The following is a 26408-nucleotide window of genomic DNA, read 5'->3' as shown; positions in this document are numbered from 1 at the left end:
GCCTTTGGTATAAGTCTGAACTACATAGGTTGGTAGTGTGGTAGAGCAGCCAGGCTCAAGAGGGGTCAATGTGAGCTGTAGAGTGGTTACACAAAGATTCACAGTGACAAGTATTCAAACAAACACTTAAACTCAAAGTTTCTTGATTATTTATTTATTTACCGGTCATTTATATATGCCTTCTTTAGAAAGGAGCAATATAATAGCAACACACAAATACCTTCAGAAATACACACTCTTAGTTCCTAAATCAGCAAGTACCCATTTGGGATGCCACACACCCTACACCCACAGGTGACATCAATAGTTAGGACTGTGTACATTGATATGTTACTGTTAGCATTTAGAATAGCACTGAGATGTGTTAAAGAAAAGGTTATTAAGAACAAGCAAGAGATCACAAATATTCTTAAGCAGGCAAATACTGTTCAACCTTCCCCAGTGTCAGAGGAGAGAAGAGTCTTTTAGTGAAACAGGCCAGGCCAAAGTCAATAGGCAAAGGTCTTGGCCAGCTTAAAAGCAACGCACACAAACTGGTGTTCCTCTCCCTGGTATTTCGGTTTCCAGCAGCAACTCTGTGGAAATTTAACCAGCTCCGAAAAAGGATGTCTTACTTTGGAGTTGATTGGTCCCACCAACTCAAAGGGAGAGGTCGTCCTTGCAGGGGCTTCTCTGTCGAAACAAATTTGGAGTTTCAGCCCAGAAGCAGGGCTTCACAGGGCAAACCAACGGTCCAGGAGTTGCAGCAGGCATCCTCTTCAAGTTCTTCTTTGGATTCCTTCGTCCAGTGGTCGACTCTACCTTCCAAGCCAAAAGCCTTGCCTTTTATGCAGGTTTTTCCCATTCATTTCAGCCTGGCTGTCAATCACCCTGCAGGGTGGCTGTCCTTGCCAAACAGCCAGCCGGCCAATCAACTAGGAGTGCATTCCTGTCTCCTAGGAGAATAAGCACAGGGAGTTTCGGGTACCTCCCTCAGTTCCTGCCCCCACCAGACAACCTGGGGCCAGAGGCGGGTTTCATTCGTGAATCCCGCCAAAGACAAAACGAACAAAGGGACCAAACCTGCTTTGACGCACAGAGTAAATCTCAAGAAGTACCTTTCCACAAAGAAATGGTGAAAAAAGAAGACCGGGCCATTTTGACAGAAGTAGCACCCAAGGGCGCTTTACTGCAGCTGCGAACACAGCCCGCGATAAAGACACACCACGATCGTAAAAACCAAACCACTGCCACCAGGCATTCATCGAGGAAAAGTGTAACATAAAAATGTTACATGAGAAGCTAGACAAAGGGGATACTATGTAACCCCTCCAGCATCCTAATATAAGATAGTACTTTTGAGCTCAAGGCTCCACTCATCTACAAATTTAAAAGTTTAAGTAAAGTCAATTTCACTTTACTGCTCTTGGAAAGCAGTAGTTATCCAAGAGAAAGGTATTTAAACCTTTGGGGGAATCTGGAAGACTTCCCTGTCGCACTACACTGAAGGTGCTGTGTGCTACAATATAAAGAAATGCCTATGGAGTTTGTCAGACTCCAAAAACCAAAAGAAACACAGAGTAAAAATCACATTAAAATACATGAGAGAGTGGGAAAAAAGGGTCTCACTCTCTCCGGGTAAAAATGAAAAAGTCCTATAGTCCAGCAAAAGAGCTGGGTGGACTCTAAGGTAGAGAGGAATTAACACATTTCTGAGAATTCTCCCTAACACAGAGGGTTTCTTAAGAAGGGGGTGTACAAGGGAGTACCTAAGAGGGGAGGGGAAGGTTCCAGTGGCAAAGGAGTGATTGCAGAAATTGGGCAAGGCTGGAGCAAGGGTATCGATTTGGTCCTTGATGGTTTTGGATGAGTAGGGGAGAACCTGCTCTGATGAGACTTGTCTAGAAACATCGAACTGGGGAAAGGAGGAGAAAGTAGGAGGAGGAACGTCCAAAGTCGGGCCAGGGGTGGTAGAGGAGGAGGTAGAGGAGGAGGTAGAGGAGGAGGTAGAGGAGGAGGTAGAGGAGGAGGTAGAGCAGGAGGTAGAGGAAGAGAGAATGGACAGGAGGTCCTGAGATTTTGTGGTGAAATGAGAAGCCAGGGATGTGCAGAGAGCCTGGGAGAGAACAGGAGAGGTAGAGACTGCATCAGGATTGGCCAGCTTCTTGCAGATTTTGAAAAGTTCATCTGAGTTGTTAGATGCCGCAGAGACACAGGCTTAGATGAAGGCTCTCTTTTTAGAGAGGACAGAGAGTCTGTACTGCCTTTGGAGCAGACAGCAGGCCAGTTTGTCAGAGGGTGCGCATGATGCCCTCCATTTCCTCTCAGCCGCCCTACACTTGCATGTAAGGGTAGCGAGGTTGGAATCGTACCAAGAGTTGCACTTGGATGTGGGCTTCAAACTGATCCTCATGACGGGGACAATGACGTCAGGACTATTAGAGATAGAGAGATCAAGGTTAGAAAGGGCTATGTCAGAATGTTAATCAGCCAAATGTGTAGGAGGAGGAGAGAAAGTAGCAGCTTAAGCCTCAACTAATACATGCTTCATGGGCCGGATGGCCGAGAAGGTCGGTGGCAGTCCTGGGGTCGGCTTCACTCAAAGGGGGGGGGGGAGAAGAGAGAGAGAGAGAGAGATTATATATATATATATATATATATATATATATATGTCCAGGTTGTGCCCTGCAGAGAGGGCGAGGGAGAGATATCCATCCAGGTGCATGTTCAGGTCTCCGAGGAGGAGAAGTTGAGAGGTAGAGGGAGGAGGAGTAGAGGACGACTTGGCCAGGCAGTCTGTAGATAGTGGCCACAGTGAGAGAGAGGTCAGGAGACACAGAGAGCCTGCAGAACAGGCATTCAAAGCAGCAGTCGTCCTATGTTGGAATGACGGAAGCAGGGATCCGAGGATCTTGTAGCCATCAGGAAGGAGAGTGTCAAAACACGTGACAGAGCTGGCTGTGGTCCAAGTCTCTGTGAGACAGAGTACATCCAAATCAAGCTCTTCCAGGAGACAGCAGATGTCAGAGGAATGTTTGACAGCAGAGCGAGAGTAGCGATGTGGAACAGGTTGCCACCTTTGAAGGATTTCTGTGGAGGGGTACAGACCAGAGGTACACCCTGCAGAAGTGTTGGAGGTGCCCGAGGATATGCAGAGGAGGACAGAAGAGAAGGCGGGGTGGCCAAAGAAGCAGCAGAAAGTTCCGGAGAGGTGGCGGAGGAAGGCAGCATCAAAGGAGCCAGAGAGGGTTAGGTAGGGATAGCAGGAGAAGAAAGGAAGTTGATAAGGCGTGGGAAGCGTCTATCAAAAAGGAGGAAATTGGCCCGAGGGCCCTGGACCAAGACAGTGCCATTAAAGTAGACATTAATGATGGTCTTAGAGGAATGGGAGGGGGCCAGGAGGGCCTCCCACCGGGTGCCACCATTAATGAGAGAAGAGGAAAACCGAGAGGGAACAGGGACCATATGGGGGGGTCCATAAGCCTGGAGAGGGAACGACAAAGAGGATGTCGATAAGGGTCTGTCTGGAGGAAGCATTGGTGCAGGCATCACTGATGGGGAGGAAGCTGCCACTCCCCTCCCTCACCCCCTCCCCGACACAAACACTTTTGCATGGACAGTTCATCGTGAGTGACAACGGACTAACACCAGAGCGGTATACTGATATGTCCCAACACCCTGGTCAGGCAATTACTAATCATTACATACACCTGACTCCCATCACACTTCCCCACAGGGATAAAAGGCCGAGCATGAAAGCACACTCTGAGCAAGGAAACGCACACGAGGAAGCAGCAGTTCCAAGGTGGCGATTTAACACGAGGAGAAAGCCGACGAGACCAGAGAGGGTTGCAAGGAGGGAAGTACTCTTGACTTCTAGAAACCGTTACTTTTACGAGCCTTGGAAAGTGAGAAGCCTAAGATCGGGAACTGAAGCTGAACAAGCCTACGCTGTGCATCACAAGTATCCTGGGCGCTCCCAATGTCGATAACCCAGGGTGGGGAGGAGCGATTGCCGCTGTGTTACTGTCCTCGGCTCCTGCAAAAGAGCAGCACAAGTAGAAGCAGCACAGCCAGTGAGTCGGAGAAACCTACACAAAATCAGCTTGCGTTTGAACCATGTTTGCAAGCGGCAACATTGTATGAAGAAATCCACAAAGGACAGTGTTTGAAGCGCATGTGATAAGAGGCATGAACAAGTGAAAACTAAAAGAGTGAATGTACTTGGAAAAAGCCAAATCAGACACCGTGTAAAGAGTGTTCCGGCACCACGTGGGTGCTCATTCGAAGGTCTCTGTTGGGTATCCAACTGCATTGTAAGAAAGGAACTTTGTATCGAAGTGGTCCTGCAATGGGTCAAACTAAACCTATGCACATTCGAAAGTCTTCGATAAGTATAAGGGGATCTGAGCCCGACTGAGGGTGATCCGGGATGAACCGTGAGTCACCCGAGAATGAATATTTTGGGAATCTTAAAATAAAGGGATCTGAGCCCAGCTGAGGGGGTTGCAAGGAGAGACACCCCAAATCATATAATTATAAGAAGAAAAGAACTTTCTATTTGTGTTTTGTACATCAGGCCCTCTGAATCAAGAAACTGATGGGAAAAGAGACTTGAGCACAGAAGGCCCTGATGCTGGAATTGGGACTGTATGCTCATGTCAAGGAAGCCAGATAGTGTGCTTGACTCGAGTGAACTGCCTCGCCCTGTGCTGAAAATGCGGTGAAGGGAGGCTAACGGGCCGAACATCCTGACTTATCATTTTGTGAACATTTCTTTCTTTTTCATGAACATTACCCCACACTATTTGTGAAGTTTCAGTAAGGATTGGCAATAGTTTTTTTTAGTATAGGCCCTTTTCTTTTGACAAGACTCCACTAAGACTGTATTATTATTATTTGATGGTCGTAGCTGGCTCCTATATGTAGATTTAGGTTTAGATGGCCGTTGGGGTCACGTGTGTCTGTCTTACTTCAATACCATGCCTTCCTTAAAAGGCAGACAAGGAAGGGGAGGAACAAGGGTGGGGTGCACAGCACAGAGAAGAAGCACAGGGGCTATGAAATCAGATGCAAAATAGAACCGTCAACAAAGCACACTACACAAAAAGGAACCTAGGAGTAAAAATGCAGGCGATGACCTATCAGCAAAGCACACGACACACAGGAACCAAGAAGTAAAGAGTGCAGGCAGTGCAGTAATGCCCGAACCGTAGAAGACAACACCAAGTAAGAATACTGTGCAGAAACCCCACCCACAAGGCACAGTACACAACTGACGCACCTAGAAGGGGAGGCATGCAGACAATGCAAAAGTACACAACTGAAGAACCTATAAGGGGAGGACTGCATGTAGACAATACAAAGGTACAGTTGTGAAACAAAAAACTGGAATGGTGAGTAAACCAATAGGTCAGAGAGCGGAGGGGCGAAGATGCGAGAGGGAGGTAGAGAACACTGGGAGGGGAAGCGTGGACAGGATGCAAGGACCTACGATGCAAGGCTGTTGAGATGGATTTCTGAACTCTGACCTGGTGGGGAGAGGTTCAGAAGGCCAGCCTAGTTTCATGGAACAGGGTAACCTTCTGGACAAGCCAGACCAATTAAGGTAGAATTGGTGATGGTTAAGACTAGGTCTCAGGTGGGGTGAGGTTGATCGGAAGCCCACAATTAGCATGCACCGTAAATAACACAACAAATGACTCAAAACAAATTACTCTTGTCAGGTGTATATATCAAAAATACATATACATTTATTAAAGGCCTTTTAAATCAAAAACAAAGCAGCAGTAATAACCAAACCAACACTACCTTAACTATTAAACATATATACAGTCACCAATGACCTAAAGAAATAGCACACAGTATGGGTCTACAACCTGCAAAGAAAGGGGGCATACAGTGCAAATATCGCTTAGGCAGTACTTCACAATTCAAACCCTAACTAAGAAGCAGTCCAGTCCCTAAAATGAGTGGAGCCTTGAGCTCAAAATTACTTTTGGTTCTGGTGTATGCGATTGTGCGGTTAAGTCAAAACGGGGTCTCTTGCAGGGGCTGTAGCGACTCAGGAAGGTGGGTGTGGCAGTGAAGAATAAGTTCCCACTATTCAAAGAGGGTCTCCCTAAGAGGGCAGTACAGGATCCAAGAGTTGGGAATAGCTCGGCAGCCCAGGCTACCTTGATAAAGAAGAGTGGACATCAGGGGACACTTGTGCGTAAAAATGGATGGATTCGCCAGGGGACACCGGTAAGGTTTGCAAGTACTCACCGACCCTCGGCGCACTCCGGAATAAACTTCGGCAGTCTGGTCCACTTCGGTCGTAGGTTCAAATCCTGCAGTTGTGCGGCTCTGTGGCTTTCAGGGGCTGCGTTTCAGGGATGATTCTGTTGCGGGACAGTGGCGATTTCTCAGCTCCTGGTGAAGGGATCGGGCCAATTCTGCTGCAGCGAGGGCACAGGGGGGGCACAGCAGCAGGACACCCACAAAGTTCGTCACCCCAACTGGGCGACACAGTGACTGTGTATGCTCGGGTTCAGGTGTACTCTCCTAATTCCAGACCTAGGACTGCTAGGTGTACGAAGCTTGGCGGGAGAGTACCTTATACGCAGAGCTTACAGTGTTCAAATGCTCACGTGTCAACTCGAGACAGCAGCGGTTCCAGGGCAAAGGTCCCAACAAGCTGGTCAGTTCACTGGGCGGTCCAGGAACTCTTCCGAAGAGACTCGCTTACAGGTTAAGTTGGAGGTGCCAAGAATAGTTAGTCCCACTATTCCAGTGGGTCGAAGTGCCTTTGCAGACCTTCTAGGTTGGATCAGAAAGAGGGGGTCCAACGGGACGACACGGCGCTCAGGGTTCCAAACCTTCCATCGGGGCACCAGCGGTTCCTCGGCTCTGCTTCTTGGTTTCAGGATACTTGGCTCCTTTACTAAGTTCGGTGTGAACTTAGAAGATTAACCTGGAATGGGTGTAAGATGCCTTCTCTTATCCAGAATCTTCTTTGCGCCAAAATGAAGAGCGCACCAAACATCCTGGCACCCAGGATGTGTATTGGAACTAGACAGTCCAGCCCACATCCTGGGTGCACAAACACAAGGCATGCAGAAGCCATTGAAAGCTTCGGTTTACGCGGGGGTCTGCATGACCAAATAAGGAATTTCCTGGGTCTGCTCGACCTGGGGGAGGCAGAGGGACAAGATGGCCAAAGGACAGAACAAAGGACCTCATGGCGTGCCATTTTGGGCACTGGCCACTGTCCTGGGCCAAACGTGGTAAACGCAGTATGGACCATAGAAAAGAGTTAGAAATGCATGGAAAGTAACAGCTGCAACCAGCTCTGTCCAAGGTACATTTGTACATTCACCGAAAAATCCTATGCGGTTGTCTAGGGCGTTAAAAATGAAAAGGGGACCCCAGAGCACTGTACTGTAAGGTACTTTGTGCACTGATAAAAGGTTACTAAGAAATAGTAACAAAGTGAAAGACTAAGGGAAACAAAGTCTCCCAGTACTGACTGTCTTAAGGGCATGTCAGTTTCCCCATAACAAAATGAGCAAAAGCCCAGCGGAGTACAGCAGAAGGCTGGGCTCCACTGGAAAAAGTCAGGCTAGGATGGACCGACAACGGCAGCAAAAAGTTGGGGGGTTCACAACTGGAGGGAAACTTGCACATAAATGGAAAGCTTTCCTAACCGTGGCCAATTTGCGAGGGACCACACATGGCAAAAAATACAAGGGAGGGCACACAGCCTAAGTTGTGAGGGAGCGCACACGGCCTAAAGTTGCGAGGGAGCGCACACGGCCTAAAGTTGCGAGGGAGCGCACACGGCCTAAAGTTGCGAGGGAGTGTACGCGGCCTAAAGTTGTGAGGGAGCGCACGCGGCCTACCTACAGTTGCGAGGGACCGCATGTAGGCAGGGGAGAACCTAGCGCGTTAGGGGGGTGAGAGGACCGATTGAAGGGGAACACGTGTGCGTAGGGAAAGGGGAACAAGATACCTTTCCTTGGCTCCTTTTATGCCCAGGGAAGAGCCTGTGATTGACTTTCCCTTGGGCTGACCTGCTGTGGGTACTCAGTTGGCCTGGTTCCTTGATTTCCTGCAGGTCAGGGGGGTTGCGTGGAGTGTAGCAGTGCTAGTGCTCTTCGCACCTTCTTACATTGCAGATGCAGAAAGGAGGGTGAAGTCGTCCACGCTCCCAATCTGTGCCGCTACGCCATCGCCGCCAAACACCTGCATCGCTCAACACCGCAGTCTTGTCCTGCAAGGGCTTTGCAGCAGAGGGTATGAACCTCGGTTCTTAAAGTCTGGGAAGTGTGGACGTATCGTTGCATGCTAGGTGTAATTGGGCAGCATCTCCTGTGCACACCGTGGCCTTGTCCTGCGAAGGCTGATTCTTACAGTTAGTGGCCTCCTTCATTGTCCAGTGTGCATTGAAGGGCATGTCTGCCTACTCTGGGTCTGTGATGGTCACTACCTTTCCTTGGCTCCTTTTATGCCCAGGGAAGAGCTTGGCGTTTTTACTAGCTTGCCTGTGATTGACTTTCCCTTGGGCTGACCTGCTGTGGTTACTCAGTTTGCCTGGTTCCTAGATTTCCTGCAGAAAACAGTTAACACAGGTTTGGCTATTGATCTGAATAGGCCCTTAACCTTCCCTTGCAGGCCCATTAGGGTTGCACAAGGCTTCATAAGCATCCAGCATCTTTGGCACCATCTTAGAGTTTCTGGCACACTGCAGCATTCCGTGTGGCCCCTGAGAGTGTCGTCTGAAGGTAGTGTCTCTACCAATCAGCTGCGACGCAAGTGAGTGGTTTGTTTCTTGCCGCCTTCCCTTCTTCTGCGAAATGATCGTACCAACAAGTAATTGCTCGTTGTTCGTGGATCTGATCCACGTTCCATTTGCTGCTGCCCCACGGCCATCTGGGGGATGTAGTTCTCCTTAAAGATGCTCTCTTGGTTTTTACTACAGTATTTGGAATTGTGGGGCACTAGCCACATGAGCGGTGAGGAAACACTAGGGAATCTTGCTTCTTCCAACTTCTGGAGGCACTTCAGGTAGCGACTGAGCCGCTAAAAAGAATGGAGTTCCTCCAACTCACCAAATAGTACATAAACTGCAATCACAGAAAATCACTTGCAAGCAACGGGTTTGGTGATAGCAAGCTTATGGGCCTCATTACAACTCTGGCGGTAGCCGTGCCAGTGAAAAATGCAGGCTGTCGCCGGAGTTGTCATTTTTTCCAGCGCCTGACTTCACGGAAACACCAGGGCATTACAGCCCCGGCGGCCCGTGAAGTCAGGTGCCAGGAAAATGTAAATCCCCATTCCTGTTTGAGTTCCAAAGGTCTCAATGGGAATGGGGATGATGGAAGCACTGGCACCGTTAATGACGCTGCCAGTGGTTCTTAAAAAGTATGCGGGTGGGTGCCGTCCTGCCCCGCCAGGTCAGCACCCGCTCGCAGACTCGTGTGCCGGTCAGGAACAACGGTGCTGGTAGGCTTACTGGCACCGTTGTTACCGGACTGGCACACTTGTCAATGAGGCCCTACTACTCTGGAATGGATTGCTGCTCAGGGAAAGGTCTATTCTTGATCAAACATTGCACACCTTATCTATTTGGTTCTGGCAGACTAACATGTCAAAGCAGTGCAGTGAATGTCATACAAGGATGTGCAGGCTGGTAACATAATGGTGGATTTATGGAAAATATCTCTATTGTGAACTAATTTAACTCATCTGTCATAAAAACTATTACAATTCAATACAAAAACTTAATTTCCCTGGAATTATCTGCTAAAAAGCAAAACCTAAACAATACTAACATTTGCCATTCTTGATTGGCAACAAAACCATAATTTACCCCTGTCGGGCACTGCAAATGAAGTCACACCTTGCAACGTAAGGACAAGAATTCTGTATGGGAATTTTGAATTGAAAATACATTGTACCTTTTGGGAGGCCTCCTAATACTAACAACTTTGAGCACCCCTGCACTTTTTGGACGTAACGTCGAGAAACCTCCCCAAAAAACATGCTGGATGTACAATTTCTTTGGAAAGTTTTTTCCAATGGGGCCAAAGTTATTGGTATCTCAAAAAGTGCTGCGCTTGTGGGGAGTCTAATTTAATCATGGAATCTAACCTAACATAACTAGAAAGTCTGTCCGTATGGGTTGCTCTAAAATGTTGTGATAATGTCTAATTCAGGCTGTGTGGTCTTGAAATCTTGCAATTGTAAATTGGTTTGCTTGAAATTTCATGCAGTTTAATTTAAACTTTCCTTTCAGCAATAGAGCACTCCCTATTTGGGCATCGGCAGAGTTAGCTTTACAGTGCTAGAAAAGCATTGTGTACCGCTGGTAGCACCAATAATGGCACCCCCACACACAACTCTGTCCCTCCACCACAATTCTCTGATCTGCAGAACTGTTGCTATTCCAGAGATATATACTCTCTCTCAATGCATCCTAGTACCAACTTTCACGGCCATACCCAAAGTCTGTACTGGGGACCCCATGCTTCTCTGCTAATGAACCTTTATCCTGGCCTGTAGAATCTTATGTCGCTCCATTACTGTGAATCAACCGGACTAACCGCCTATAACTACGCAGATGAGACACAACTGATTGTGAAAACAAACACAACCCAGGAACAAAATAACTGCTTCAACAACTGCATCACAGACATCTACAATTGGATGACAACAAACAACCTTAAACTGATCCTGACAAAAATGCAAATAAAGCTCTCACCCGCAGAAACCGACGCAGGCAACCCACAACTGGACTGGCCGGCCAGCATAGGAACTCAACCGAAGACTACCGACGTAGTAAACAATCTAGGAATACTCATGGACAAAGGACTATTCCTGGAAACGCAAATCATTGCAATCACCAAAAAATGCTTCTTCCTCCTAAGATTACTCAGTGGATTACTCCCCTACCTCTCCTTCCCTCACAGAACCCTGACAATCATATCCCTGATACTCACAAGAATTGACTATGCAAAAAGCCTCTACCTAGGAATGCCGGAAAGACTCGCCAAGAAACTCCAAAGGGTACCAAAAAAAGCAGCCCGGATCCTATTAAGACTAAACAGAAGAGACCACATCACTCCAGCACTGAAAAGCCTACACTGGTTACCAGTAAAACAGCGCATTAAATTCAAAGCACTCTGCATCTCCCACAAAGCATTGCACAGACAGGGAGCTGAATTCCTCCGAGACAAGATCAGCTGGTACCGCCCAAGAAGGGACATAGGATCCAGCAATGACCTACAAATAAAGACAAAACATTATTTAAAAAAAGGAAATTCGGCGGAACAGTGTTCTCACGTCTAATTGCAAACATCTGGAACACCATGCCCAAAGAGATTAGAACCACAAAAGACCACATCACCTTAAGGAAACGACTCAAAACGTGGTTATTGAACAGGCAATGATGACTGCAAATCGACACCGGCAGCAATAATAACATCACAGACATCCAACTGCAGAGGAGGCGAGATGAGCCGATGAATTGAAACAAGAACGTGGGTAGATAACATCAAGCGGCAACCAAAGAGTCACACCAGAGTCTCCACCATTTCCAACTGACTTACTAACCCACTTCCCTTTCCTGCTCCACCAACATAACCAACACCACTACACCAGACCATGGGCTAACCACACTATACATAAACACACCAAGAATCAATTCAACGTTCACACCCCACCATCTCTCTGAGATTCTAGAAACACACCTAGAATGAACCACACTCCACATAGTCCATAAATCTGTCAACGATACAAGTACACACCAAGATACCAGATAGTCCTACAGCAACAGCCGCCTGTGATTCTGGATCCCTTATGGCTCCAATCTAAATAGTGCACACAATCACAACCCACCCAACATCACACAACACACTAACACCAACACTAGCACACACAGAGGCACTGGGCCTCATTACACGGACGGCGGTAACCATGGTGCTATTAGCGCCATGGTTGGCGCCGGTATTTTACCGATTCCGCCTTGGCGAATGGGGGAATTACCACCCCATTCCAAGGTTGGCGGGGCGGTAATTCCACATTCACCAAGGCCCTTCCCCATTCCCATTTGAGCCCCCATAGGGCTCAATGGGAATGGGGAAGGAGCGTTATTTTCCCTGAAGTCCCTCAGCGGGTCCCTTCCTTAACGTGTGGTCTGGCCACACGTTAAGGGTGGGACCCGCTGAGGGACCTCGTAGTATGGCGCTACGGGATTACCGGTGCCCTTACTGGTGCCGGTAATCCCTTAGCGCCATCCGTGTAATGAGGCCCACTGAGTCTTACCCATACAGTTACAAAGCAGAGGGCCTCCCGCACCAGCTCCCACATGCAAAACAACACTCGCAGACTCCAGTTCCTCCTAACTCTGAATCTATCCTCTCATCACTAACCCCCAACGCCCATCTTTTGCAGAGCCACGCAAGCGCCTTGAGACTGCCCATGGCTGGTAGCGGTGCATGGTATAAATCAACGTAACGTAACCACATTGTTCCCAGTGCCGTGAAATCCCTGCATGCGGTGCATTTTCGCACAACTCTTTCCATGCAGCTAAGGCTCTCAACTACTGCACTTTCTTGTTCTATGATGCTTTTAAAATAACTACATATATAACAGGTAGGGGCTAGAAACACGCTTTGTAGTTCCTTTCTTGGTGTGATCTGCATTTGCAGTAAATCCCTGTCTATTGGATTTCCTCCAGTCAGCTGACTTACCACCTGAAGAGGAGCTCCTTTTCAATCGAATAGATAGACCAAGATGGATAAGTTATACGGAGTGGCTACCGCTACTGAAATGGGACACTGTCTCTTACTAACTGCATGGAAGAGTGGAATTGTTGGGAATGAGGAACTCTAGGAATGAATGGAGTTGGAGGGTCAGTACGATGCCCGGGGGCTGGGAAAATTAGGATGACCTGAGAGATGGCATTGTGAAAAATGTACGTATTTCTGAACTCCACTCGCTTATTGATGGTTGGCTGGTAAGTGTATATTCCATAAGCCCTTTAGTCAGGGTCTTCAGGGATATCTTCCATAAGTACCCTTACAAACCTCACCAGGCTCTCTAAGTGGTAATCTGCAGAGTAGCCCAGGCTTAAGTCTCAGGAGGTGAGGCAGGTCGTGAACAGAAATGCCCATGACCTATATTTGTATTTTCTTTATGTAGAAAAGCTAAGAGATCAAAGAATACTTAACGATAAGTAAACTTCATCAAACAAATGCAACACTGTATCCGGTTAGTAGCAGCACTTTCAAATAGTTCTGAAGAGAAAATGCAGTTTAAGGTAAGTAGAACGCTTTTCCTATATAGGCCAGAGATTGTTTGTGAAGAGAGCAAAGGGGACCACTTTTTTGGAATTTGGACAGACTTTTATGGAAAAGGTTACCTTTTGCAAAAGTGTCCAGATGAGCGGTTTCTGCTATTCCAGTTTATGCCACATGAGACCATTAATGATGAAGAGGGGACTCGGGGGTGAAGATGCAATCGAAAAAAGGACTTTCCAGCAGCCCCTTAGTCAGGGGAGCAATACCCTAGGTCCAAAAAAAACAGGTCTTCAGCAGGCAGTTTTGCTGTTTTCATTGGTAGTCATTGTACATGTTGCTTGGTTACTACCATTGATTCCAATGATGACACTCTGGTGAAAGAGGAAGGGGTGGGGGGAGTGCCCAAAACCTGTGTGAAGAAAAGTGCATGATTTGGTATCTTCCGTATCGAGAACCAGAGGAGCGGAAAGCTGATGAAGCTGCTGTTGGTGGTAATCAGAGATGCAGAGTTCCTGTGTCACTCTTGGGCATATGACTTAATCAGAAGAACCCAGGAAAGAATGGTTATTGAAGATTCACCCACAGAGCTGCACCAGAGAGGGGCCAGCCACAGAAGAATGCCAGGAAGGTGAGTTTGGGGGTGCAGTGGCCGAGTAATGAATGGGAAGCACGGGCCGCTGAAGCTTCCCAGATGGGATAGAGAAAGAGAACCAGGGCACCTTTGTTATGTCCTGGGAGGAAGAAACTCTAGCACAGTTGGGGTGGAGGGTCTTAAAGGTTCTGACAGGTTGGGAATCTTGCTTTTGGATCTGTTGAAGCAGGCACGGTCAAGAGCTTCACAGAGACAAGACCTTTGAGCAGGAGATGTGGTCTTGTTGTTACCACTGGGAACACCACAGAAGAGCGCTGCAGTCAGGTCTTTGGGTATTCTGTAGAGGAGTGCTTTTCCATGATATTCGGCAGAGAGTACAAGGGTCCCTGTGCAGAGATTGGGTCCTTCTATGAGCAACAAGCCTTCCAATAGTACAGGTACAGAATTCCATCCAGGGTGGTCTGCTTTCATCTCCCTCACGAGGCAGTGAACACTGCACTCATTTGCAAACCAAAAATCATTCTAACAGACGGGAGGGGGGGCGGGGTAATTCAGTGGCAGACCATCCCTCCAAACGCATTTATTGTGACTATGCCATTTGGTGGAATAGCCCAATCTCTTTTTTTATTTTTATTACTATAAAATGGTGTGGGCATTTCTGTTTCTGGAAGGGAGATCTGCTAATCGGACCCCCTTTCATAAATGATCCCTGCCAAAATTATAGTGCAACCATATGCTTTTGTTAAGACAGCCTCCTGGTGTCCTCAGCAGCAGCCCAGCAGTGGCATAGGACAGGTTCAAAAGTTACATGCATTCCTGATGGTTGCTATAACACAAAGTTCCTGCAGTGACGTGTCTTTTTAAAAAAACAAAAGAATTCTGCAGTCTGTTTCCAAACCTAATAATTGTATGACTTGGTCATGTGACGGGGTCATGACCCTGTCGGGGAGGGCAGGACAGGGACCCCTCCCAGAAGTGGGGAGACTGAGTTTGGGGGCAGTCACTGTTACCCCCTCAAGTGCCATACATGCTACCAGTGGTAACCCCCTCCGTCACACAACGCTTCCAATTACTGTTTCTGTCCGGTGTTCCATTTTTTTGTTTGTTTGTTTGTTTTGTTTGTTTTTTAGGGCATACATTCCCAGAAGACACCTGGGAGCAATAAAGAAACCCTGGACCAGAACAAAATGACCGAGAATCCCGATATGTGGCACGGACATGGAATTACCGTCACGCACAGACAGCACCCACATTTTGAGAAAGGCAAGCGACTCACCACTGCATGCCAGAGAAACTGCAAAGAAGCCATCAGAGACTGCTACAAATACTGTGCTGGAAAAGTGGGAGGGAGAGGAGTTGTCAAGATTTCCACCTGTGTAACCCAGCCGATGGGGGGAAATGTAGGCACAGATTGGCCCACAAACGGGTGAGCGTAGGAACCAATGGGGGCTGGCAAGAAGGTTAGAAGCAGAAGGCTCAAAGTATAAAAGGGAAGCAAGTGAAAGGCAGTGTGAGTTCTAGGGGTGAGGGTATGAAAGGGAAGCATGTGAAAGGCAGTGTGAGAGTTCTAGGGGTGAGAGCAGGAGGTGTGGAGGTGGATCGAGAGACCAGAGGGAGAGACGGTGGAGCAGAGTTGGTGGCAGAATTGATGCAGAGTGTAGGTGAGGCATTTGTGTGAGAAAGTGGTACCAGTTGTATGTGCCTAGTGTAGTGCGAGGAGGGTTTGTGTGTGAAAGTTGATTGAGAAAGGAGAGCAAAGATAGAGAAAGTGTAGAAGGAATTAAAGAGGGAGTGACGGAGAATGTTGTACGATCGAAGGGAGTGGAGAGAATGCAAGGCTGTAGTTGTAGTAGAAGTTTGGGCCAAATAAGGCAGAAAGAGGGGAGGGAGTGAAAGTTGTTGCAAGAGATGGACAGATTATGGTAAGGTTTGGCAACAAAAGTGCAAATAGGGGATTGTGTGTATGAGAGAGAGTGCGGTTAGTAGAGAAGTGTGAGCAGTGCACAATATCTCTGGAGGGTGAGTGGGGCACCATATCCCTGAATAGAGAAGAAGGGGGTGAAAGTGGGGGGAGAGAGAAGTGGTACAATCAAGGAGAGGAAGGGAGTAAGGAAGTGGTTGAACAAACCAGGGTGTTTGTTATTAGCATAAGAAAACAATCCAGTACCATAGACACACCTGCAGAGTGTTCGGTTAAGACACTCCTAGAAGAACACCAGAGGAAGCCAGATAGATGAGGCTTCTGCCTTTAGGCCCTCACTGCTAACCAGAGAATATATTGGAGGGTGGGGCTTACCCATCTCTAGTGACCATCATCTTGGAGATTGGGGTAGAGGGAGGTCAAGGAAGACCAGAGAGAGGGACAGTCATTAGTGGAACCCTCGTAAACATTCTAATATAAACAGTGTTCTTGAGGCCCTGTGTGACACTCTGTCTGATAGCACGTACATCTTTAACTATAAGCCATGTCTCGTTATGGCATGGTCACTACTAAGAGCATGCAATTATACAGCTACAGCCATTTGCCATCACACTAGTGTCTGCTCTTAGAGAAGGGCCCAACTATGACAGGACTGATGTGTATCATTGTTTGGTCTGACTGTCACCACTACAGCCACCTGGAACAGTGTTTCTATTCCTGTCCTCTTTCCTCTAGGCAAGGCTGGGTGTGATGTGGTGGCAAAAGGCACTTGTTATAATAGGGATTGGACCTTGGACCTTTTACAGCAGGCTTGCTTTGGACATTTTGCCTTTACATGAAAATGGGGACCTCTTTGTTCTTTGATCCATCTCTGGTCTCTTACAAGGATTCACTGGACCTCTGGTGGAAATGCTGGCTACTTCACGGTCCTCTGCTATAGTGGTTAAGACGGAGGGCATCCAAGACCGAGAAGAGCTGTTTCCTAAGCAAGGGAACAATGTGAGGGACTGCTATTGGAACAAGGCCTCACTGCTGGACACACCGTAATCGGGACCGTATTCATTGTGGCTGCCAGCTACTTTCCTCGCTTGGGAGTTGAGGACTGAAGGACTCTTGACCCTGGAGACCATGCATTGGGCTCTCGTATCAACCCAGAAGTCGAGGAACAGTTCCAGTGCCTGATTCCCACATTGAACCATTGAGAGCTACACTGACCTAGTCATCTCTTGCTTTTCTCAAGCTGCTTTTTAGTGCAACATGCAGTTGCTGATTGGACTGCACTACTTGTTGGACCCAATTCGACCAACTCACTTACCTGCTACCAAATCCCTGCCATGCAAAGCTCCTAGAAGCATGCCTCAACACTGTTGCGCCCCCCCCAAACAAACAAGCAAGCAAAGATACTGTATTGCACAATTTGGGACCATAATGGCTTTTAAACCCCTTTTGTTTTTCAAAGAGGGAGTTGTTTGATCACAAGTCTTTTTCTGATAGAACCTTGATTGGACATTCTTTTGATTTGGAACCATTGTACTAATGTTGTTTGGGGTGCTGCTATGATGAGCTCCCACCACTCCTGAAGATATAGCCTGCCCTACCATATAAGGCAAAGGAGGTAAACATGTCGGGCTATGCCTGTTTAACCTTTATTAATTGGCTCGCTGCTGGTTTAGTAGTTGTGTGGGGCTAATTGGGTGGTTTAGCCACTACTCGTCCCTGTACTCCTGCAGAGCAGAAGTAATTTCATCACACTCATGCATTGAAAGGCCTTTGCACAAACTATTCCAGGCAAGCATCTGCAAGTCAGAAGTGAATTTTGGTCGGTGGGCCTACCAGAAAGTAGTTATGGAACTGGGTTCTAGATCCATTGCATTCTGGATTTAATGTATGTGCACCTCCTCAGGAACACGTTATTAAAATAATCAATTCTGGAGGAAAGAACGATAGTTACGTTATATTTTTCAATATTGTAAAGTGCTGGTGCCCCGGAGGCTCAATAGTACTGACACCGAAGAGCAGAAATAGAAAGCAAGCTAAGTGGAAAAATAGACCAGTTTCTACTGCCTTTGTGAAGGTGGGAAGATCAGAGGGAGCCCTAATTGAGAGGAGACGTGAGTTCTGAAATGTTTGGTCCTGTGTTGGATAACTCCCCTTTCTTTTCACGATCGAGTGGAGGTACCTGTAGCAATAGGGTAGTACTGGGAAGTCGTTTTCTAGTAGTGGAATAAGGGCACCGTTGGTTTACAAGGAAAGGGGCACTGGGCAAAATCTCCATGCGCAGTACAAAGTGCCTTGAAAACAATGCACTTCTTCCCTGACATCCAGTGCAGCTATCTGAGCAGCAGAGTGGCATGATCGTATCTTTATGAGCCAGTAATCAGTGCAACAGCTTGCTGGCTAACGTGCCATTAACCTAGTAGATAGATTGGACTGCCCAGTTACAGTGTACGTACGTATTCCAGTCTAGATGATATGGTGGCTGTGATCACCAAGACTTGATTGGTAGTAGACCGGAAAGGTGAGATTTTTCATAAAGTATGTAGATCGAATCTGCTAGAATTAACTCTGGCACGAACCTTGGAGACTATTGAGAGGTTGACATCTAGTTTGATTGAGGGAGGTAGGTTTGACATGATTTCCATGGGCTACCTTGTTGAAACTCTCTCTGCTGCCTCATAGGAAACCCTTCGCAGATCACAGGGAAAGGCAGCCGCAGACACAAGATATCTAACCTACAGTGACCTTTAAAATGCACATGATTAGCAACACGTGTGAAGCACTTTGCTATGTTACAAGGGACACATGACCGAATCTCCACTTTAAGGATATCTGTACCATTTCAGTACTTGTTTGAAGTATGCAGTGCTGCTATAGTTACAGAAGTGTTGATGATTGCAGCAGACTGACAGGTTTTTCTGGTCCATCTCTCTTTCAGGTCTCCTTAAATGCCTGGTTCTGGAGCACAGTTTTCCACACCAGAGACACTGCAGTGACAGAGGTAGGTGATGGGGAATTGGGCGTGTCAGCTCACAGAGGGGTGGCAGATTGAAATGTAAGCAGCATGCATGAGGTTTTGAACAGGAGAAACCAAGAACAAAAGTCAATAAATACGCAGGTGCATGTGTTAGGTTGGTAACGTTTTGTGGCTACTCCACTTTTGTCTCACTCTGCCAGTACTTGAGGGTATTGCTGGGATGACATTTTAAGTGGCGACTAAGTCAAATGGCTGTAATTTATAGAATCTAAATGCTATTAAAAATCCTCTTTCAGGCATGCACTGAAACCCTCTTTTGCACTTTCCTTACACAACCGTGCTCTTACATTTTCACAACCTCGGGGCCTGATTCAGAGATGTGTGTTATAATGGAAAATTGTCAAGAGACACTTTTCCATAAAGACATGCATTCCAATATATTACGGGAGTGGTGGCAATAAGCAAAGTCTGCCACTCCTGCTAAGTTATCCGGTAATATTACCCCCACACAAATGGTCACCATACATATAGTCGCCGGTGGCGACATTATGTATGGTGACCATTTGTGAGGGGAGCGGGGCTGTCCTTGCTCGCCTTTAAGGGTGTGGGAGGATTTTTAAAACGGGTTTGCAGGGATTTGTCCTGCAGGTTCCATGTGATAATGCCACTGCAAACCACAGCCTTTTTGCAGCCGCCTTTTTGCAGGGACATTATCACATGGAACCCCTGCAAAGCAGTGATTTACAGCATGACAACAGTCTTGCCAACCTCCACACATGCAAGGGGCTAGCAAGGACTGTATACAGAGTCCAGAACGCCCTTCGTGCACCAGCCAAAAGAGGCGTCCATTAACGATATCCTGGGAGGTGCCGTTAAACTCCACAGCACACTTTCTCCCGTTATGTACTTAGCATTTCTCAGACTGCAGCACCACTTTCCTAGTTCAGCGAAAGTTTAAGAAACCATTGTTGAATTAGAAAAGTGACAGTCTTTTGAGAAATGCTCGCTAAGCCACTGGAACACGTTTCCCCGCAAAGATAGATTTTAGCAGCTTTTGCTGCTGGAAAGCATGACATTTCCCCTACAATATTTCCACCCATCTCGGAATGATGGTGTTGGAAACTGGAGCGGAGAATGTCGGCTTAACACACTATATTTAGCATGGGCTGCGGATCGGGCCCTCTGTCTCTTTTTGAGCTGGATGAAATGTATCCTTATTCAACTTCAATGTATCATAATCTCTAGTGCTGTCTATGTCCGTCATATGCTGTTCTGCATTTCCTTTCCTCCTTTAGGCACTTTGCACAATATTAGTGCCGGTGTGCCATTTGTCTACTGCTCTTTCCTTTGATCCTTTTCCTTTGTCATGGCCCTCATCAATTGCATGGGCTTGCCTCCTTCCAGCTGCTTCTGGGATGAATTTCTGTGGTGCCTTCTCTCTGTCAAATTGTCCTATTCATCTGTATATTCCTAAAGGAGAAGCATTAGCTCCTGCTATGGTCTTGCCGTTTAGAGGTATCTGTCTGTCCTGCTGGAACCCCAGTTGCTTTCCAAAGCAGTAATGCCCCACAGTATTGCTTGTCCCACTGATACTCATGCTATATCTTTTGGTTTTGTGCACTCTGAACAGTTGAAGTAAATTGAATAGGTCTAATAGATTTCTCATCTGATCTTCACAAATCCTCACCTTCCTCAGGGCTGTGACAGTGGCCCCTGTCTGACCATTGGAGTGTTGTTAGGGGAGTTTTCCTGAAGTTCTACTGGTAGTAAGACTTCAGTAAACTATCCCAGTAGTATTGTAGATCTTCAACTCTTAGTATCAGTCTGTACTAACTCAGGACCTTGGTAGAGTGGCAGAGCAGTCATGCTAGACATGCACATCAAAGAAACTCTTAAACTTATAATTTATATTAAAATGATATGTTTATTATTTATACACACCAGAATCACTTTAAATACTTTAGACGTTTACACTAGAACACTTCCGAATACTTGACAATATACTTCAAAGGACACTTTCACTTTTGTGTGTGTTCGCGGTTACATTTGTAGTAACATTAGAAAGGGAAAAGACAATGTTATCGTACTATTGGTTATTGCGCACACCTGCAGTTTTTAACAGTTCATACAGTAATACATTTACTCTGCAAACACATACGGTAAAGTCACTTTAAGGTAGGAAAATGGTTAGTTAGTGGAACATTAGTCTGGTTCAAGGTTCTAGAGAGGGTTTCTTCGCACAGCAACTCTTTTAAGTCCAAACATGCAACCCTAGCTAAAGGCAGTTCGGAGAGGGCTCAAAGTCCTGACAAGCAGCAGAATACGAACGAGTTCCAGAGGATTTATTCCAATCTCTAGTGTTATAGAAGCAACAACTAACCGGGGAGACCTGTAAAAGGACTCGATGAAAGGACACAAGCAGTGGCTTGAGTCAGAGGTAAAATGGGGTGACCGTGCACACCTGTGGGTGCACTCCAACACTCTGGAGCAACTTCTCAGAATCAGGTAAGCAATACATTTTTCCCCACAGTACCTTAGGTTAGAAGAAAATGATTGTTGCAGCTCTGGACCGGACCTCGTGATTCCTTGGTCTGATGACTGAACACAGGATAATGGATGGGATCTCTCAGCAGCAGTCTCGAGCGAGGATCTGTGGCACGACTTTCAGCAACTTCTTGGTTCACTCTGCAGTTTTAGCACCTTTTCTGCAGCACCAACAAAGGACATGGATCACCCGGTCAATCTTTTTCGCTTCCTGCAGTTCCTGCAGTCCCACACTCTGATGAGGGGGCCTGGGCGAGTTGGATTGGATCTCTGGAGTGTCCTTATAGGTTCAGCAAAGATTTGGACGGATTCGGCCTTTTCACAACTATGCACTTGAAATGGGCAGCAGTTCTCCTGGTATTGGGGTTCCACAGCTCTGGAAATTCCTAGGACCTCGGGAGATGGCTCAATTCAAAGTTTGTCTTGGGACTGGTTGTTCCCACCAGCCAAAGGGAAGCAATCGTCCTCTTCGCTGCTCCTCTGTCGCCCAGAAAACGGGGTCAAGACAGCAGTGGTTGCTTCACAGTGTTGCAAAGGGTCTGCAGGTGTCTCTGGTCGTCATCTTCTTCGGTTACTTCAGCTTCCAGTGGTCGGCTTGCTTTTCACTCCAGAAGCCTCACCTTTTATACAGTTCCAGCACAAACTCCTCTGCAATCTCTCTTAGCATTTTACAGAAAGGGGTGTTTGTCTATCCAATCGGGACAGCCAGATCCCCTGTGGGAGCTGGTCCTATTCAGGCATTCTGGCAGACAAAGGACAGGTGGATGGAAGACTCGTCCTGCCTGCCCAGCCATTCCGGAGCCTAGGCTGGGATACCCAAGGGTTCCTGCCAAAGGCAAAACGCACACACTGACCTTCCCCTCCCAGAATGGTAGAAGAAGGGCTAACAAAGGACAGCCATGCTAGTAATGGCGAAAAAAGAAGGGAGGCCTTCATTTGTGCTTGGGTGCCCCTATTGTGCACTACCAAGCCTGTGAACATAGCCTGCGGTATAGAAATTACACAATAGTTGGTAGAACAAGTCCACTGCCACCAGCCATAACTAGGAGATTGTCTATGTGACTAAAAAGTCACAGGGGTAGAGAGAAGGGGGCCACTAGGTATCCCTTTGGCACTCCACTGAAGATGGTGTGTGCGCCAATTTCTCAGACTATAAATAACTAAGTATCTCTCTATCATTAAGAACTGTTGTTACTCGAGGATATAGAAAATGAATCTTAAAGGAGGACCCTAAGGGTCCCCAGCAACGCTGCCTATAAGGAGCTGTGTGCTGCAGTAGTAAAAACACAGATGCCTTTAAGAGCTATGGAGCAGACAGACTCCATAATACAGGTAGAATACAAAGAATAGAAATCCAACAAGACAGACCCTACAAGAAAGAATGAGTGCAAAAAGGATCCACTCATTCGGGATTGAAAGAAAAAGGTCCAGTAGTCAAGTAAAAAGTGTTGGGGTCTCACTAGGAGATGGGATGATGCATAAAAATGGTAAATCTCCCTAACACTCGCCCCCCCCCCCCCCAGATTAGGGTCAGGAGGATATAATCTACTCCTGGATGGCTCTCTTGATCCAGTTGGTCATTCTTTCTGGCGAGACCATCAGCATTCTTATGTTGAGTATCTGACCTGTGCTCAATGGTGAAGTCAAAACTTTGTAGGTTTATGGGACACCTGAGCAATTTCGGGTTTTCTCCTTTCATCTGCATCAGCCACCTTAAGGGTTGGTGGTCATTTTGAATCTTGATAGTAGATCCATAGAGGTACGTCTGAATTTCTTCAGGGCCCACACAATAGAAAAACATTCACGTTCAATAGTTGCCCACCTTGTTTCCCTATCTTTTAATTTTCTACTAAAGCAGGTGGGGTGCTCCTTGCCTTTGCTATCAAATTGGCTCAAGACTGCTCCTATCCCTGTGTTGGATGCATCCGTTTGGACTAGGAAGGCCTGAGTCTGGAGCTTTACAGAGTGCATCTTTCAGCCCCTGTAAGGCTTTTTCACAGTCCTCATTCCACTTGACCTTTTTAGGGTACTTGGGGAGAGGATATGGTATTCAGAGGAGAAGCTATGGTCCCATAGTTCTCAATGAAGTTCCTGTAATAACCAGTACGTCCTAAGAAGGCTTTTACTTGAGTTTGAGCAGTTGGAGCGGCACAGTCATGTACAGCCTGTACTTTGCTGGGCAGGGGCTTGATTTCCCCTCCTCCTACCGCATAACCAAGGTAGACCACTTTACTCTGACCCACTTGCTACTTACTTGCTTTGATGGTGAGATTGACCTGCTGAAGGGTCTGCAACACATGTCCCAGGTCATCAAGATGTTATTCTCAGGTAGGGCTGAACACTGCTATGTCTTCCAAGTTTGCTGTGCAGAAATTCTCTAACCCATTCAGAACATGGTTAACCATTCTCTGGAATGTGGCAGGTACATTCTTTAAACCAAGGGGGCATGACCTTAAACTGCTACATGCCTTCTGGGGTTGAGAATGCTGTCTTCTCCTTGGAATGGGCAGTCATGGCAATCTGCCAATAACCTTATCAGGTCAAAAGTACTGAGGAATTTTGTTGAGCCCAGCTTATCCACCAGTTCATCTTTCCTTGGCAAAGGATGGGCTTCAGTCTTGGTAACTTGCATTTAACGCCCTATTGTCCACGCAGCATCTAAGTACCTTAGTTCCTGCCTTTGGCACTAACACAACTGGGCTAGCCCGTGGACTTGTAGAATGTTCAATGTGAGAAACCAGAGGGTGTCTCACCCGCTAGCCCCCGGGTATCTCAGGTGGCCAGGGCACAGCCATTGCCTTTGGATCCAGACCCTGGGGGTGGATCAGTGTGGGGAGGATCAACTGGGTGAGGGTCTTCGGAGGTGGGGGTGAGGCAGCCGATGGTGAGACACGGTATTCCCCCCTTTTTTGTTCATTTAACCCATCCAATTGTTTTAGGATTCTCCAAGGTCGCAACTCCCCCGCCACCTTTTTACACAAAAACTGGCCCGAGGAAGACAGTGAATGAGAGTAACAAGACTAACTCTCATACATCGTACTGGACATGTCCCGTTAATCAGATCAGGCAAAGTCAGGCACTTGACTTTAACTGCATACACCTGATACCAATTCGCTCTCCTCACATGGATTAAAGGCAGAACCTAGCGACACACTCGGAGCAAGGCGGAACACGAGTATGAGCAGCACGTCCGGGGTGAGGGCACACCTATGCGAGCAGAGCGGCGGACCAAGAGACGAGAGCAGCGGGTCGAAAACCCCGAGTTCCCTACTGGAGGTCGTTGCCCCCGACATGCCGCAAAAGACATGTGGAGAAGGCCGGATTCCACATCAAAAGGCTGCATTGGGTTTTCAAGGATGCCAGCGACCCTCCCGGATGAACGGCGGAGTTGGGGAGGCGAGGTCAATCCTGTGGTACTAACTTTAACTCGTGAATTGGGAATCATAAAACCAAGAAAGAAACTCACACAGCCGGTGATTTAGCAAGCTACCTCAGAGACCGGTGTGTGTTAAAGTGGCAACGTTACATCGCAATTGAAGGCTGCACGCGTGTAGATGAGACGCGAAGAAAGGCATACCAGTGAATGAAATTTAAAGTAGACAGCTGTGAAATCAGCGCTACTGAGTAACGGAGTGTTCCGGTGAAAGGAAGTAGCCCACTCGAAAGTATCTGTGAAAGGTGCATTGTTTGTAATAATAAAGCGAATGAACTGAAAAAGCAAAGTAAGCAAAATTAGCTCCTAGAGAAGGAGAGAGTGAAAGTGAACCTTGAACTTTTAGTCTAAGTGGTCCTGCAGAGATCTGTAAAGAAAGCCACACACATTCGAAAGTCTTTGACATCCAAAAGCGGTCTGAGCCCAATTGAGGGAGACCCAAAGTGTAATAAGCTTGGGGAAGGGAGCCCCTTTGCAAGTCTTGTTGAACTGTGTTATGAAGAGGTTTGCGCCTGACGGAGAGGGACCCAGGTGAACTGTGTTTTGAAGCAGCCAGAGCCCGACATGGGCTGGGGGGGGGGGACTACATGAACATTTTGTTGAAGCATTATTTGGAAGTCTGGAAAGAGACTTTAATGTATCGGGCCAGACGGGCCTCGGTCCACGTTTTGGAGCTGTTTATTATGTTGAAAACCCGAGCCAGAGTGTGTCATCGTGCCTACATGGACCCCCTTACTCTGTGTGGTCTAACGTGGGGAGGAGAGCGATTCAGCTACATTTATTCTTTTGAACACTGAATTTTCCTTTACATACATTTCTCCTATGTACACTTTTTGTACAATAGATAGGGCAGGCATTTGGGTTTGTTAGCATAGGCCATTTTTGATTTGACAGACTTCACTAGGACTGTTTTGTTTATCGTTTGATGGTCGAGACTACTCCCATCTTAGTTATAGGGCAAAGTATGAGTTTTTCCAACCCCAGAAACTTCAATAAAGGTTTTACAAATTGTACCTATTGTGTCAGTGTCATGCTTGTGACACCATTTATTTTTATTTATTTGTTTGTAAGGCACAAAAATGCAAGAGACAAGGACATAGATGAGGACAAAGATGGACAAGATACTTGGCGAGCCAAGACAAAGAAGGCCTATTTAGTGACTTATGGACTGATACTGTCTTAGTTGAAAAGAAACGTTTTCAACTTTTTTCTGAAGATAAGGTGATTGTGTTCCATTCTTAAATTCAGTGGGAGTTTGTTCCAGCTAGCTGCTGCATGGTTGGGAAAGGCTCTTCCCAAGCCATTGGCTTTCTTGTGAGCATTGACTACAAGTCTTTGAGCTTCTGATCTCAACTACCGGGCGGGAATGTAGTTGACAATTTTGGATTTCAGGTAGACTCAGCCTTTGCCATACAGGCATTTGTGTGCCAGTGTCAAAGACTTGAATAAGATACGATCTTCAATCTTCAGCCAGTGAAGGTCTCGTCTGGAGTTGGTAATGTGGTCTGATCTTGCTTTTTGCTTAAATATTCTAACTGTATTGTTTTGGATGAGTTGGTTCTTTGACAGGCATTGCTTACTGGCACCGAGCAGGAGAGCATTTCCATAGTCAATGCGAGAGAGGATGGTTGCTCTGGAGACGGTGGTGCAGTTAGCTTAATTGAGTAGTGGTTTAATTGCTC

General features: G+C 46.9%; 1 protein-coding gene across 2 annotated transcripts in view; it reads left to right on the top strand.

Annotated features, from left to right (window-relative positions):
- The window catches only part of PGAP3 (post-GPI attachment to proteins phospholipase 3), a 138384-nt gene that overhangs the window by 71415 nt on the left and 40561 nt on the right, over positions 1-26408 (top strand). For both annotated transcript variants that reach the window (XM_069634736.1, XM_069634735.1), the window contains exon 4: positions 18711-18773. In XM_069634736.1, coding sequence (XP_069490837.1) covers positions 18711-18773 — 63 coding nt within the window. The remainder of the gene's footprint in view (positions 1-18710; positions 18774-26408) is intronic.

This window comes from Ambystoma mexicanum, chromosome 13, assembly GCF_040938575.1.
Source record: "Ambystoma mexicanum isolate Mex_15411 chromosome 13, UKY_AmexF1_1, whole genome shotgun sequence".
In the NCBI taxonomy this organism is placed as follows: domain Eukaryota; kingdom Metazoa; phylum Chordata; class Amphibia; order Caudata; family Ambystomatidae; genus Ambystoma; species Ambystoma mexicanum.
Note: the sequence above shows the minus strand (reverse complement) of the source record. Positions and strands in the feature narration are given on the sequence as shown.